At 35.5% G+C, this 15,908-nt stretch overlaps 2 protein-coding genes across 4 annotated transcripts; both read right to left on the bottom strand.

The window, feature by feature from the left end:
- Positions 1–422: 422 nt before the first annotated feature.
- On the bottom strand, positions 423–9,962 carry LOC21390968 (transportin MOS14). Of its 3 annotated transcripts, none has more exons than XM_024162037.1 (25): positions 9,557–9,962; positions 9,329–9,427; positions 8,946–9,185; positions 8,733–8,828; positions 8,432–8,515; positions 8,294–8,353; positions 7,947–8,075; positions 7,745–7,806; positions 7,203–7,259; positions 6,572–6,695; positions 6,009–6,143; positions 5,526–5,606; positions 4,946–5,059; positions 4,701–4,780; positions 4,424–4,559; positions 4,091–4,240; positions 3,510–3,592; positions 2,984–3,171; positions 2,734–2,826; positions 2,341–2,528; positions 2,104–2,215; positions 1,845–2,002; positions 1,116–1,232; positions 520–973; positions 423–439 (listed from the first exon to the last, which is right to left on the bottom strand). In XM_024162037.1, the coding sequence occupies exons 1-24, from the start codon at positions 9,758–9,760 to the stop codon at positions 749–751; spliced, it is 3,015 nt and encodes a 1,004-aa protein (XP_024017805.1). In that variant the 5' UTR covers positions 9,761–9,962; the 3' UTR covers positions 423–439; positions 520–748. The 3 variants fall into 3 exon arrangements, with proteins under 3 accessions (XP_024017805.1, XP_010090938.1, XP_024017806.1); XM_010092636.2 differs by having other exon boundaries at positions 426–439; positions 524–973; XM_024162038.1 differs by lacking the exon at positions 423–439 and having other exon boundaries at positions 893–973; positions 1,845–1,855; positions 1,992–2,002.
- A 1,353-nt stretch (positions 9,963–11,315) lies between these two features.
- LOC21390967 (probable magnesium transporter NIPA8) lies at positions 11,316–15,676 on the bottom strand. The gene is made up of 14 exons (XM_010092635.2): positions 15,218–15,676; positions 14,497–14,703; positions 14,285–14,375; positions 14,063–14,124; positions 13,872–13,957; positions 13,684–13,757; positions 13,217–13,319; positions 12,971–13,099; positions 12,776–12,875; positions 12,533–12,652; positions 12,155–12,245; positions 12,004–12,073; positions 11,808–11,904; positions 11,316–11,697 (listed from the first exon to the last, which is right to left on the bottom strand). The coding sequence occupies exons 2-14, from the start codon at positions 14,599–14,601 to the stop codon at positions 11,464–11,466; spliced, it is 1,362 nt and encodes a 453-aa protein (XP_010090937.1). The 5' UTR covers positions 14,602–14,703; positions 15,218–15,676; the 3' UTR covers positions 11,316–11,463.
- Between the last annotated feature and the right edge of the window lie 232 nt (positions 15,677–15,908).

Here is a 15,908-nt window from a genome sequence, read left to right as displayed (position 1 = left end):
TTGGGCACGAACACGTTTTCTACTAGAAAGAATGTGTAATAAGGGTGCATTTTGGAGGGGGAAAAAACTAGAGAGCAAGTAGGCTTCTCTTTGACTGCTTACTACACACTACTGGATGAGAAGTCTCATTTAGCAGCCCCCGAAATTTATTTATTTTTTCTTTTTCCCCCCTTGAAAGAAAGCTATTAATTATTAAATAAACGATGTTGTCAAAGGTGTGGAACCAAAATATATAACCTAATGAAGCACAAACTTATACCACGTTTGTGAAAACTTTACAGGTTAGTAAAGTAAATACAACAATAATATGTTGACCCCCCCATAAAAAGGAAAAGGAAATAATATGATGCGACTTATGAGCCAATAAATATGAATGAAAACAAAAATATTTCTTTCGTTGGGCTTCCTTTAGCTGCCTTTTGTTATTCTCTAGCCGCTCCTGCACAAAAAACAAACCTGAGCTTTGTGATGTGAACTAAATACAATCCAACATCATAACAAAGCACTAAATAATCTTACTCACTGTACAGGACTTCTGGCGCGGATGAACAAGTATCAATCAGTATGGTTGTGTATTGGAAAAGTGCTCATATCATCTGTCATGTAAGGTTTGCACGAGCCCTAAAAGCGAGCCGTCTCCTTATATCGTTATCTTGATGCTGCAAAACAAACCCTCTAGCCCTTCATACTTGCGCATCCAATTCCACTATCTACGCTTACTCGAATTGTATTTGTTGGCCTGCTGCAATCAAGTCAGATTCGGAACGTTGCGGTGATTATCGGCAAATTCACGAATGACTCTTTTCAGAATTCTTCCCCCTTTGCCTTGCATATGACCATAATCAGTCTGCACCCCATCACAGCTCTTGCTCTCCAGGTAATCTGAGGCCGCACAAGCGAGGGCCTTAGACCAAACTGGCACTAAGGTTTCAGCTTCCCCTTGCTTTAAGTATTCAACAGGAAGAGCCCGTACCTGCTCTAACGCTAAACTAGTTACATAACCATGGACGACACAATATAACCACTAAATAAATTATTTAAAAAAAAAAAAGTAAGAAAAGGATACAACTGTGTGTGTGCATGACTAAAAGAGAGAGAGAGAGATGGAGACAGACTGCCAAGTGTAGCCATCCATGCAATGATTCCCAACAAAGAACAAGCTTCCACGATGTTCTCTCGCTTAAACTGCATATTGCTGCCAATTGTTGAAAGATTGTTGCACATTTGTGAACCTATTAAAAGGAAGCCACAATTACTTTCCTTAGCTGCAACACTACTCCAATATGGATGTAAAAGCAAGGATAGAATATGGGTTCGAACCAAACAATTTAACAGCATAGCCCTTGGTTGCATTTCCCATTCTAGTTTGTGCATTTATAGTCTCTTGACACATGCTAATCTCTTTTATAATGTGAAGAATAATGTGACCTTTTAAGAATAATGTAAAGGATCCCAACTCTTGTACCAACTTTTTACACTAACTAATGTAGCAAGTACATTGTCATTCTTCAACCTGTTATGTACAACTTCCGATAAAAATGCCTCAATCACATTAACCAATTAAAATTTGACGGCTCACATACCATATCAGCTAAAATTAAGAGTCTTTCCTCTTTTTTTTTTTTTTCCAATGAAAGTTCCTGCTAAAAAGTTGAGACAAGTTATGGGATCCAAAGCATTATTCATAGCATTAGTGAAGCAATTCCCTAGTGACTAATGAAATACAGAATCTGGGATCTGAATTTGCCACTATTGATTGATTGAAAGTCACTTGTGATTTATTTTTTCTTTGAAAAGAATAGTAAAGTTGTACACATTGATAGATAAGGATACGATGTATTTACCCGTGACATTGCTGATACACCAAGTAAAGCATACACCACATTAGATACAAGTCCCTCACCACAATGGGAGATAACCTGAACGACCGTGGCACTAAACGATCCTTCAGACATACATGTCACAGAATCTAACAGAGAGCTCAGACCCACCTCCAAAAAACCTAGATAGCACAAGAACCGTAAATAAGTTCACCAACAAACACACAGACACACAAGAGTGTTTTGGCAGGAAAAGACAAACAGAAGAATGCACCAGACTTACAAGACAAGTATGACATTGCCGCTAGTGCCGCTCCGCGATGCATAGCCGTGCAGCATATAGCTGCCTTTTGGAAGGAAATTTCAAGAAGAGAACCAGATGCAGCCAATACTTCCTGAGATATTTATAGCTCGAATAGTCATTGAAACTTGAAAAAAAAATTTCCCTTAAAATATACAGAGAAATCTAATGGAAATCCTCCTAAACTTCATATATGCCTAGGGGGGAAAATTGAAAAACCTTATGAGAGCCGTGTATAATCGTGGATGCAAAATTTGTGTATGCCTCCACTAGATCAGGTTCTTGATCGCATATATATGAAGAATTGAGAGCCACTACTGATGGTGCATGCGTAAATCTTTCAAATGTAGTCACAAACAAAGGTCCATACTCCTTTTGGTGACCAAATTCCTCAACAACAACAGAAGCTGAAAGGATATGGACGCATTCCCATTTCCCAAACAAGCAGCATACATAAGAACCCAAACAGAAAAGGCAAGAAACATATAACCACGTACCAGCCAAACAAACTTTAACAAAACTTTTTGTTAGGAAGAAACCCAAGAAAGTAAGAAGACAATGGACCAATACTAGATCCCACCACTTGCTTTTTGTTACATATCAACAGCTTACCTGTTCTGATAAAGCATTCATGACTTTGGAATGACATGTAGTTTGTCGATAGGTAATCTAGTACTTTGGGAAGTACAGTTACGAAGTGCTGGCCTGCGCATCAATCAAATACGATTATTTTATGATTGTACAATAACACAAATCATATAGGACATAGTATAGAGACAAGCATATACAAATAATACCATGGTCAATCAAAAAGTCTAAGCATTTAGTCTTAAATCAATAAACCAATAAAGACCCTCTATACCTGAGGATTGAATTGCTTGTGAAAGAGCACGGCAAGCTGCTACAGATAAGTTACCATTCTCCATGTGTTCAGACCTGAAGAGCTTCTCCAACATAGGCCAAAAAACTCTCAGTAGGGAAATTATAGGATCATCTGAAGTCGGCCCACCAGGCAGGCTCGTAGCTAGATGGCTGAACACAGTTCCCATTCTGTACAAATTAAACAACCAGAATTCAAGCTGTATGAGAAACCATTAAAACACATAATTCTAGCAAAGAGAGATAAGTATTCAAACAGAGAGTTTGAATTGGAAACAGCAAATGAGTTTCGCATGAAAGTTCCCTCATAACTCTTTCATATGCGGGTTCAATATCTACTTTTTATAAAGATAGTGGTCCAAGGAACAAATTGATAGAGCTTAAATTTCAGTAACTAATAAGTAATAAGGCCCAAAATCTCATGCTTTATAAATAGGAACAAAGTTCCTTAAAGATTACAAGCTACACATATAAGCAAAACTATTCTCCCTAAGTCTTTAATAGCATACCTGTGCAACCCTCTGGCAGCGGAGTTTAAAATAGGTGTATAAATTGCCGGATTCTGTTTCAAACAGTGGTTATCTTCATCAACCTGAAACAGCACTAAGCTTTTAATTGAATTTCAGTGTGGTTGGCGTCTTTTGGACCATCAGAAAGAACTTATTTAATTGAAATTTTTTTCTGTTTCAAAAGAACTTATTGAGCATTCCAAATTAATTGAAACTGACAAAAACATCAGATAAGATTGAGCAAGGAAGATCAATAAGGTTGGAACTTGGTATCTGTTTTTGAAAAGTGCTGAGTCCATCCTGTATGCAGACCATAGACTCCATATTTGTTAAACAAGAAATTGGATTCGTTTATTCTATGGAGGCTCAGCAATCTTATATGACGACTGGATAGCATTCTAGTTATCCAGCTGAAAAATGAGAAAATCGAGCATTTCTTGAGTTCTTTCTTCCGCACAGATTAACGATTTCATAAATAATTTAATTCATAATGCTAATGACCAGAAACTGAAATAGGAGAATAACCTAAACGAAAGAGGATGACAAAAGCTACTGTGCAGAACAGAGGAAAGAAACCTTACAAGTTTTGCAATAGATTTAAAGCTAGAAGATAGCAACTGTGCCAACATGTTGGTCTTTAGATCTTTATTAGCAATAGAACCAAGGATCAGACTAATGGCACTGACAATTTCCTCCTCATCATCCATAGGTAAATGTCTCTTTTCCAAACCCTGAAAAGCAGACCACGCATAGTTAAAAGAAACAAGACAAACATGTTACATGATACAGGCCAGTTTCCTTTTGAAGGAGGTTTATGCATTTCAAAATATGCATGTTAAAACCGTTCATAGAACCTTGCAATACGGGAATAAACAATTAATTAAACGTCCGTCATAAGAACAAACATGATTTACCTCTCCTATCCACATCAAGATCTCCAAATTAGAAGGTTCATAAATCACCGCTGAAGCATCTTCACATACTTTGCGCAGGGCGCAAGCACATGCGCTCCAGGACAGAGGTTCTGATAACCCTGTAGCAAGAAATAATCTGAAAGTAGCAAATCAGTACAAAAGGGAATAGTTAATCCACAAAAAATCAACCCTACAACAACAAAAATAATAAAGCTCAATACACCATAAGAACACAAGTTCCCTCACCAATTAAGAAGTATAAAAAGAGACTACTCACAGTAAGGGCCTGGTGCTTGCTTGAAAAGCAGATATATATTTCGAATAGGAACCGACGACGTCTGCAAGAGATCTACAAACCTAGAGAGAAAATCAACATGTCAGATATGTTGAAAATGACACTGAAAATGGATTTTCCATAAAGAAACATATGAGATGTTTGATAAAACTACGATTGAGTCAAACAACGATTGAGAAACTGATATCCACTGTAAATGATAAGAAAGGGATGAATGTTTAACGTACAATGCACAAAAAGCCCTTAAGCTCATTAGAGGGCCTGGTGGCCAACAGATTCACCAATTCCATTACAACAGAGAAATCAAAACTTTGTCCTTCCTGCAAGACAACCTCAGCAACCTGGAATAGGAGCCTTGTATATCAAAGATATAGAACATCAATACAAATAAGCTCCAATCTAAGTCAATCAATTGCTGCCAAAAGTCTTAATGGAAATTGCAAGAGTACAAGGCCAAGTGACCCAAGTAGCTTTTACCAAAGTGCACAAAGATAGGGCTTCTTCATTAGCTTTTAAAAAAAAAAAAAATTTAATAATAATAATAATAATAAACCCTTATGATCCAAATTCCAAAGACACGAATTTCAATTGACAAATAATAATTAGAATAACAACATAATAAAATAACAATAAGACAAGAAGCTTGCTTACTTCTTTTACTATATATTAATATAATAATGATGATGATAGTAAAAGAGGCAATTGATCATGTAAAAATCAAGCATCAGCAATTCAATTATTCCTAATATAATGAAATCCTAGTATAGGCAAAAATATAACAGTAATCAAATAGCAAGTTGTTCTCACCACATTGAGAGCAAACAATTTGGCTTCCACTTCCTTCCAGGGAATTGGTGCATTCACGGAGACCCAACCACCAAATAAAAGCTACAATAGAATTTCACAACATTTTGTAAAAAACATCTGGAATTTACCAGAAAGACTATAACTAAATGATACACACAGAAGACTAATAGAATGAATATGTGCGATCGATGATAAGAAAATTTGTTCAAATCAGAAGTATCACCACCAAACTCACAAAAGATGTCTACTCTGATAGAATAACAATATAGTTATACTTCCATACACACACTCAAAACGCAATTACAGAATCAACCATCTAATAATGGATTGCTTGCAATAGGAAATTTGAATAAAAACATGAAATAAAATAAAATATGAGCACGCCCCACAAGGAATGCAGCACATATAGGCACAGCAAACCATTTGACTAATAAAGACGTGTAAATACATATAGCAATAGATATTCAAAAGTAGTATAAGAACCTTCTGCGTGAATATAGAAGATCCTAAGAGCTGACAAATATCCACCAATAGTTCAACAAGATTCAATCTAAATTGGGCAAGACTATCAGGCAGTTCTGCCACTCCTCTCTCATCATCAAAAGTAGCTTCGTCCACCTGCCAAACACGACTTCATTTGTTAGTCATTTTTCTCATGAAAATAAGCATATGACTTCAAAAGACACAAAAGTGAAATCTATACCAGACAGACCATAATAAAACTAGTAGATTCACTCTTTGACAAAATGTTTTATGCTAGACAGGTGTTATTCTCTTCAATTTATTGTTGTTTCACATGTCTAACGTTTTATTTTGGGATAATGTGACCAGTTATGAACTTACAAAGACATGACTTGTGGCTTTTGATTGCAAAATTCAACGTTTTATGTTTTTCTAGTTTAAATTGAGGCTTAGACCTTGCCTCACTAAGGCAAAATGCCTCGGCACCCAAACTAGCCTTTTGCAAATGTCGATTTTATATTCAGACATAACACAATCACTAAGCCACTTCAGTATATAAAGAGCAACTCGAGCGGGGGAAGAACCTGAGCACGCAATAAGAGTGCATCTAGTAATGTTGAATACACTGGAAAAAACACTCCTTCAGCATGTTTCCTTTTCTCTCCAGTGTCATCATCAATGCCAAGAATATAGCTAGCAAGACCAGACCTGGAAATGCAAATTACGAGGGGTTATCATAATTTTAACTGAAGCAAACAACACATAACTTTCAAATAATAGTTTAATTTAATAATTGCTCGAAAACAAGAAAAGAAAAACTGCCATGAGTCTCTTGAAATTACAATAAAGTATTCATAAAGAACTAAACTAACAAAAAAAAAATAAAACTTAACTAAATTTCAAATAATTTGAAGTTATAACATAAGTTAAATTAAAAAATGAATACAAAAGATTAAAAATATCATGATACATAACTATACAATTCAAATTTGGGATATCCTAATCTAGTTCTTCATCAGTTTGTATACACTTTTATCTAAATGTGGTGATGGCATAATCCTGAAACCATCACATACATAGTAAACGCAGAATAAACTAGCTACATTGCAAACATTAAAATATGAGAAAATTTACGTATCTTGAATGCATAACATTCATCGACAACATGTGAACCCTAGCATCAAATACATCAAATTACAGACAAATTTTATGTACCAGAATTGCAGAGTTGAATCCGCTATCTCCCAGTCTTCACTTGGAAATGCAACACAACTGCCAACATTATAAACAAGTTAGACATGGGCATGTAAAATGCAAGAAAATGAAATTGGGAAATAATCACCACCCAAAAACAATAAAAAAAAACAAAAAACAAAAAACAAAAAACAAAAAACAAAAACAAAAACAAAAACAAAAAAGAAAAAACCCAACAAGACACCAGGTTGTAAGGGAATTTCCCAACTACCCACATGCACATACTCAGATCACAAAGGCTTGGTATTTACTTCCTTTCATTTGAAGGTTCGTTTTTTTGTTTGGAAATTGTCACCTTAGATAATTGATTGTTCTTATTTTTCACAAATTACCATATTAATCACAAATCGGTACGCGGCACAAAGAGAAGTATGAACACCACATTGCTCAAAATCATGTTACGTGACATCTTCTAAGATGCCTTTGTTTATAAATCGTCTGCCTAGGGCAACATAATGCAAAAGATCCTTAAAACTAAATATTTCTAAGGATAAGATTCTAACCTCAAAAGTGCATCTGCCAACGCAAGCGCCTCAGCACTTGCTTCTACAATTAAAGATGGTGCCTGATGTAAATGAATTGAGCAAAATAAATAACCAAATAAAGAGAAATATAGTTATAAATAAATGAACAAGCATCAAATATAATCCAACTTCGAACTTCGTAAAAAAAAAAAAAAGAATAAAATTCATATTGGACACCTACAGCTTGCCCGATCTCAGACAATAAGCATGCAAGACCACCAATAACTTTCTCATCCCCGTTATTCAGAGCAGGGAGAAGAAGACCTTCCTTAAGAAAATGAATCCTACATAACAAAACCTGGGGTAGCCCCTGTGAAAGACACAGAAAAGAAACTCAATGTAGATCAAATCGCCAACTTTATGCATAAGAAGAGAAAGGTGAATATATGTGTAATTCACGATAAATATTTAAAAAAGAAATGTAAGAGCAAAGATAATTTCTTTATAGGAGACAGAAGATCAGAGGTCCTCCCAAGATAAAAACAAAAACTAACAAATCCTCATGTTGCCTCGCAAGCACGAACATACCTCATATCGACTCACAAGTTCAACAAGAACCTCAACGGCCAAATCGAAAGAAGAAGTCACCTATAACCAATTAACACACGAGTGATGTGGCCATCAAAATCTACATCAAATGAATTAATGAGTCTTAAAAAAGTCTACCTGCAAAGAATTGAATACAAAATTAAGAATCGGATGCGCTGGCAACGAGCCATTAGGAATCTCTGAGAAGCAGCCAGCTCGAACCTAAATGCAAGAATGCAACTATAATAAGAAATACCGGAGACTCAAACAAAACATATATAGTAGTAGGTAATATGACAAATTAGAAGAGGAAATAGATGAAATCATTGTAAGTGAAACTAGTGAGTGATTTAACAATAATGCAATAGTGAATTACAGTAGCGATCATTTAGAAATGTAAGAAAACGAGTATTTGGCAGAATTCAACATTCGAACGTACCCAACTGAGTAAGCAACGTAGAATTTTCCGACCGTCAAAGCCTTTCTCGGATTGCTGTAGTAAGAACTCAAGAACCGTAGGAGTATGCATGAGAAGCTGAAGAACAGAGAAAAGGAAGAGTTGAGAGAGAGAGAGAGAGAGCAGGGAAGAAGGAAAAGGATAAGGAATAAAAGAATAGTGTTTAAAAAAAAAAGAAAAAAAAAAAGGAATAACCTCTTGAGCATAGTGAGTCCTGTTTGGAGAGTTAAATTTGGAATCAAAATCAGGGCGTTGATTGTCAACGACTTCTTCAGGGAGAACAGTAAGCATCTCCAGAACAGCAATGTTGCCATTGACATCCTCCTGGCTCTGCAGATTCTGGAGACTGTAAAACAGTTGCTCAATTGGGGGTTTTCCATGCTCGACGGCGCGAAGCACAAGCGCCGAGAGTGCCAAACAGATTTGTGTTAAAAGCTGTCGAAAAGAATAATAACTTAATTTATAACTCAGAAATGAATTGAATTGAATAGATTGATGGTATCATATTAATGATTGATAACATTTTTTTGTTTTTGTTTTTTTTATAGTAATAGCAGTTAGAATAGCAGACAGATTACCTGAGGAGGGCCAGAAGTGAAACGTTTGGCAGCGAGAAGAAGAGCATTAAGGAGAGCATCTTTAGCTCCCAACTGCAGATAATAGCTCTCGTTTTGGATCTGCCGTATTATTACATATGAAGAATACAATTTAATTGATGATGATGATGATGATGATGATAATGTGGTTGAATGAGAAGAAACAGAAACAGAAACAGAAAGAGAGAGTGAAAGAGAATCTCGGGTTACTTTGCGCTTGAGAATCTGAGCAGCGAAGAAGTGAAGGTCGAAATGGAGATGGTCGGAGGTGAGAATGGAGGTGGCGACTTCCCAAGCGGCCTGAGTTTGCTGAAACTGAACCAGCCACTGATTCGCCGCCACTCTGTTGCACGACTCTCTGTCGTGATTCAGCACTGCCACCGCCTCTGCCACCTTCATTTTCAATTCCTCCATGTCTTACTTTCCTATAATATTTTTCTATTTTCCTATCTATTTTCCTTTTTCCTTTTTCCTGAGAAACAAACAGGACGATACGATGATCTCTCTCTCTCGATCAATCAGTAATCAGCGGACAACACGACGACGACGCCTGTTGCTCTTTCCGTTCCCCCCATTCTCATCCGACGGCTCTTAGGGCTTCCCACATCCACTCCACTCTTTTCCCTTTTTTTTTTTTCCTTCTTTTTCTTGTTCAGATATATACCAACGCACACTTTTGACTTGGCAATTCAAAAAAAAAAAAAAGTATTTATCTTCGTTAATTACTAATTAGTAATATACAATATATTAGAAAAATCTATCCTTTCAATATATATATATATATTAGAAAAATCTATAGTTGAATATAAATTACTGCTACAAGATTTCAGACCAATATGATCAACCAACCTCCCATTACGAACAAATACCCTAATTAATTAAAAAAGTAGAAAATAATGTATTGCCCAATATTGTCCAAATTTCCTGAAAAAATGGAAATTGCTTCTCCGTTTACTTCACTTATTGGAGTTTAGAATTTGAGTTTTACTACAGTAAAAAGTTCTCATTACAATAAAAAACTCTCACATAAAATCACATCTCAACTCGAATTACAAACTCGAATCAGCGAAGTGAACGGATCGTGAGTTTTTAATTTATTTATGTGATATTTATTTTAAGGAGTCGTTCTCGATTCTGAATTATAGTTCTTAGTTTTTTATTGTGTTTTTTTTTTTATAAAAAATTTAAATTTTAAAAATCAGAATTATGAATCATGGTTCTGAATCTATGAACCAAACGTCTCATTAAAAATTATTATCACGAGTGCTCCTTAAACTTTAAAATCATTTTCAGTTTACCCTCTAAACTTTAAAAACTCCTACTTTACCCTCTAAATTTTGAATTGTCACTTAATACTTTTTGTTGTAATTTATGTTAAAAACAGATAAAACAAAAATAGTAATGCACTCACCTAACCTTTCTGTTAGAAAAAAATGTTAAAAACAAACAAATAAAAATTACATGACCACATTTAAATCTCTATTTTTTTTTATTTGATTTTAACAAAAATTACAATAGAAGATGTTAAGTGAGAACAATTTACAATTTAACAGATAAATTGAGAATGTAACTAAAATTTAAAGGCACCAATAATAATAATCCTTAATTTAAAAAACCGTCCACAAAATATTTGAAGATAACTCTGTAATTCATCTTCACTGATGATAGCAACTAAAAAGGAAAAAAAAATTTTAATAAAAGAAAAAAAGAAAATTCTACAAGTTTGGGATGGCAAAAAGTAAAAGAAGTGGAGTTGAATGCAACTATGTTACAGGTTTAAGCAGACGCGAAGCATTATCAAATAGTGCTTTTTCGTTTTAAGACAAATTTTCTAAATTTTAATAATAATAATATAATAATAATGTAGCAAAAGAATATACAAGAATTGTGTAATCTATATGACACTTGGTTCAGAATACAAAGGATAATCCTCAAATTAACAAGTAAAAGTAAAATAAATGGGAACCAATTAAATACAAAGCAAGGAAAAAAAATTAAAAAAAAAAAAGCTCTCGTGTTTGTGGCGTTTCTGTTTCTAGACAAAATGAATATATATATATATATATATGTATGTATATATATTATTAGTACTCCACGACGTCAGTGAATAATCAAATTCAAGGGCTCTGAGGGCTGTGGTCTAACATCTCCACAGCAGCATCTTGATCCATAGTAGTAGTAGTAGGGATTTTAGTCCAACCACCCGAATTTCTCATGTTGAAAAGCTTGGCCCTTTCAAACCCACTTCCTCCTCTAAACCCCGTTATCTTTGAGGACACCATTGGCATCACCAGTACTGCTGATGCATTAATCGAATCTTCTCCAAAACCTAATGATAATGCACAAGCGTTCTGCCATTTTCAAGTCAACACAATGTTGAACGGAAGTTAGTTCACTTATTGCCATTTCTCTTCTCTTGCCTAACAGTTCATAAAGTTTATAAATCGACCCCTGAATTTACCTTTGCCTTTACAACAATATCCGACATCTTCATCACCAACCCTTGCATGAATGATCCACTATCCCTACTTATTGCATCTTCAGATCCCACAACCAACCTACATATGTGACCAAAAATCAGTCAAAATCACGTATCAATACCTGTGTCTGACATAAGCACATGCCTATCCATGAGATATTATTATATTGCACTTAACCTGTCCACTTCTTTTGGAATGCTCGAAGACATCACAGAGACTAAAGACGTATTGTCTTTAACTTCAGATCCTGAAAAAGACTTGCATAGTAAGTTGCTATTTCTATCCTCTCTGTAACACCAATTAATTAGTAATATCTCCGCCAACATACCTTTCGATTCATCAGGTGCCAGCAGAGAGATTCCTATGAACACGGACATCATGCCTAGTATGAACATTGTCGTCCTTAGTGCATCAAAAACCTGTTTCCAGAACAACAAATTAGCTTGATCCGCAATAATACATGGACATCATATCCATAAGCGGTTACCCCACCCCAATTTTTTTTTTTTTTTTTTTTTTTTTTTTTTTTTTTCTGTTTTCTTTTCCTTTTATCTGTTGATATTTAAATTACTATCTCTCAAGTGTTGCAGTTGCAGCATCGGTAACTACACTCGAACAGACGCCCTAAGTTGCCTCAATTTCTCAGCCCATAGCACGAGTTGTCTATTTTGCAATCCAAACTGTAAGGGAGGGAGGGAAGGTAGACCTGGTATTCTTGAAAATATATAAATCCTGTACAAATGGAGAAAAATGTCCAAGCAATCTGAAACATAGGTACAATAAGAATCGCATCGAACAAGGACAATCCTTCATTCAACCTAGTCATCTGCAAAAATAGGCGAAGTGGAAAGAGAAACCAATAAAAAAAGTGCAACAACCAAAACTTTGTGCGACAAAATAATCCATAGACCATGGCAAACGAAAATAGTAGCTCTCCCATAAGCATTACCCAGAATCCAGCTGTACTAAGAAACAAAAGGAGCATTGAATACGTGAACCAGCTATGCAACTGATAACTACTAGACATGGCCAACCTTAGCAGATTAGAGCTGCAAAACATGAACTCGAGTCAGGAACAAAATGTAACGGAACTATTTACAAGTGCATCTCTCATAGGGGAAGTAAATTTAGGTGGAAAACTTACAGAGACTTCGCAAACAACACCGAGCATGATCCTACAGCACCTGAAACTATGGCATAGGAGAAAGGAAGTAGCATATGCCAGTAGGGCCTAAGGTCATGTCCCGAAACAGCAAGCAAAAGTTCTCCTCTCCTGCATACTCCGCAATTTTGTTTGCAAACCTTGTGATGGAGGCTTTTATAATTTACAAAACATATTCACAAAAGATGGCACACAACAAGAACGAACCATTGGGCTCTCAGATCTCACCTGTAAATGGAGTGATGTACGGCAACTACTAAGATCAAAATCACGCAATAGAAAAGGAACGTAACATTGCTGTATTTCTCAGCCAATTGCTCTGGAGTATATACTGAAATGGAGAAACATAACATAATGAGTTCCCCACATGAGTTCCTCATAATGGGTGCATCTTTCTTTATCAGGAAATGGAGACCCTATGACTGGTAAGCGAGGCAATTCATGCAAGCCCATTCATAAAATGGGAGATTTCGTCTCTTTTAATCGTTTCTTTTTAACAAGAGGCTTTGTCACATGATATGGAGATAGATATGTACTTGTTTCTATTAATGGGTTATAATACCCAGTTTTGCTGCCATAACACGTTCTAGAGACAATGGTGGTTCGGAAAGTTTTCATCAAAAAATGAGCAAAAACAACTATGACAAAGAATGATTAGATTAACCGACTTAGAAGTTGAGAGCAAAGTGAGGTACCAGGTGACTGATGGTTTCCAAAAGCGACGAGAAAAACATTTCCAAGAACAATAAAAGCAGTGGCGACCATGACGCTGTGTGAGGAAGCAAATCATTAGTCGCTATTGGGGATGCTTTTGAGCAATAGCAAAGTAGATTAAAAAAAAAAATGTATCTGGGGTTGAGATATTTTGTTTTGGTAAACATACTTAACAGTGACCCTTTTGTTCAAGACAAAGTAAGCAAATGCCATGTTGGACACAAATTGAATAGATCCCAAGGCCGCAAGAAGTGACTGCAAAAGAAAGAGAGAATGAAATTAGAAAAGGATTGAGAAGAGAGAGTGAAAATGCAAAAGCAAAAGAGCATAACAATGAATTTGAAAAGAAAGAGAGGGTACCTGAGCAGCATATCCAAAGGAAATGAAATTAAGGCAATTTCCGAGAATGAAAAAAACGATGCCTGCATTTAATATATTATATTTTTAAAAAGAAAAGAAAAGAAAAGAAAAGAAAAGAGACACATAAATAATAGACTATAATAGTGAGAAATGTCTGGCACACATCATGGCATGTGATAATAAGAGAAGCGAAGAGAAGTGATGAAAGGAAACAGAAAGTACCAACTCTCCAAGTCTGGAAGTATATGATGGGCTTAAGAGTGTGTTTTCCATTACTAGTGCCATCACTTTCTAATGAGGCATGCCTCTCTCTCTGCAAAGTAATAGTGTAATTAATTATACAAAGTAAAAGATGAAGAATGAAGCCAAAATGAGAGAAGAGGAGAGAATGCAGCAGCAGCAAGGAAAGGCTACGAACGAACGAACGAACGAACCTCGTTGTGACCTAATTTGAGAAGGTTAGTGCCGAAGTTGATGGCAATGCTTCCGAACAGGTTTATGAATGCTCCCACCACCCACTCTCCCATCATCATCATCATCTCACCGCCAGCATTTAATTTCTTTTTTTTCTTTCTTTACAGAATGAGATGCCCTTTGGTTGGAGAGTAATATCAACTCTTCATCCTCATCTCATCCTAAACCTGCCCAGCGCCCAGTAACTCAATCATAATTTCCATCATTCAATTCCAATTCAATTCACAAACAACAGCATTTTTTATTTGATTTGATTGGATGCATAAAGATCAGGAAAGTAATTTAGAGATTCAAAGCAAACCTCTTAAAACAATTGCAATCCTCTTAAAATTCATAAATAATGTACTATATTTATATCATCAAACTGAAAGCCCCTAAGCCTGCAAAATCTCCGCTCTTTAATTTGTATTTTATTAAAAGAGAAACAAGATGAAACCGGAGCAATTGATCATTGATTGAAGCAACAAAAACACGAAGCAGAAGAAGAAATACAAAGCATCTGAATGCACAAAAATTGGATCTTCTATTAAAAGGAGCTCTGGAACGAAAGTTGATCTAAATCACCAAATTAATATTAAACCCAATGCACTATGCAGCTTTCCTTGAAATTCATAAACCAAAAATAAAATTAAATTAAAAATAAAAAAAACAACATAGAAATAAAAAAAAGAAAGACCTGACCTGCTTCTCTCGTTTGTTCAATCGGAACGGAGCTCTCTCTGGATTCTAATTTTTGAGAAGAGGAGAGGAATCAAATCAATTTCTCTTTTTGCTCGCTGCGGATCCAAGTACCGAACGACCCAACTCCAAAGTCCAACCAAGCTATGATTTTTATTTTTTTTCCTAAATATATATATATATATATATGTGTGTGTGTTAATTACTACTGTTTCCTTTGGTTTTTCGTTGGAGAATGAAAATTTTCTTTCTTCGGCTTCCAAAAAAAAAAAAAATCAAATCCAATCCAATTCAATATGAAAAGATTGTCACTTATGAAGCGTTTCTCTTTTTCTTCTTCTTTATTTTATTTTTAAGGAAATTAAAATTAAATAGGAAGAAGGCTCGGTCGGGTAACCATGCTGCTGAGACGTGAGAATGAAAGAAAGAAAGGTCTCAAAATTTTTTTTTTATTTTTCTTCTTTTTTTTTATAATTAATTTTGGAAGTGAAAAAGGAAAAGAGGGAGAAGTTGTTGCGCTTGTGGTCGTGATTGCGGGGGTTAACGAGACTGGAAGACTAAAGTTGATTTGATTGGTCGCCGTAGAATTTTATTTGTAATTGTAGCCCCCGGGCCGCCACCCCAATTGTGTCGGCTCACGACTCAGCTAAGGCCTTTTTTTTTTTTACCCACATTTTTAAATTAAAAATAAAAT

Source organism: Morus notabilis, unplaced genomic scaffold, assembly GCF_000414095.1.
Source record: "Morus notabilis unplaced genomic scaffold, ASM41409v2 Scaffold362, whole genome shotgun sequence".
Classification (NCBI taxonomy): domain Eukaryota; kingdom Viridiplantae; phylum Streptophyta; class Magnoliopsida; order Rosales; family Moraceae; genus Morus; species Morus notabilis.
Note: the sequence above shows the minus strand (reverse complement) of the source record. Positions and strands in the feature narration are given on the sequence as shown.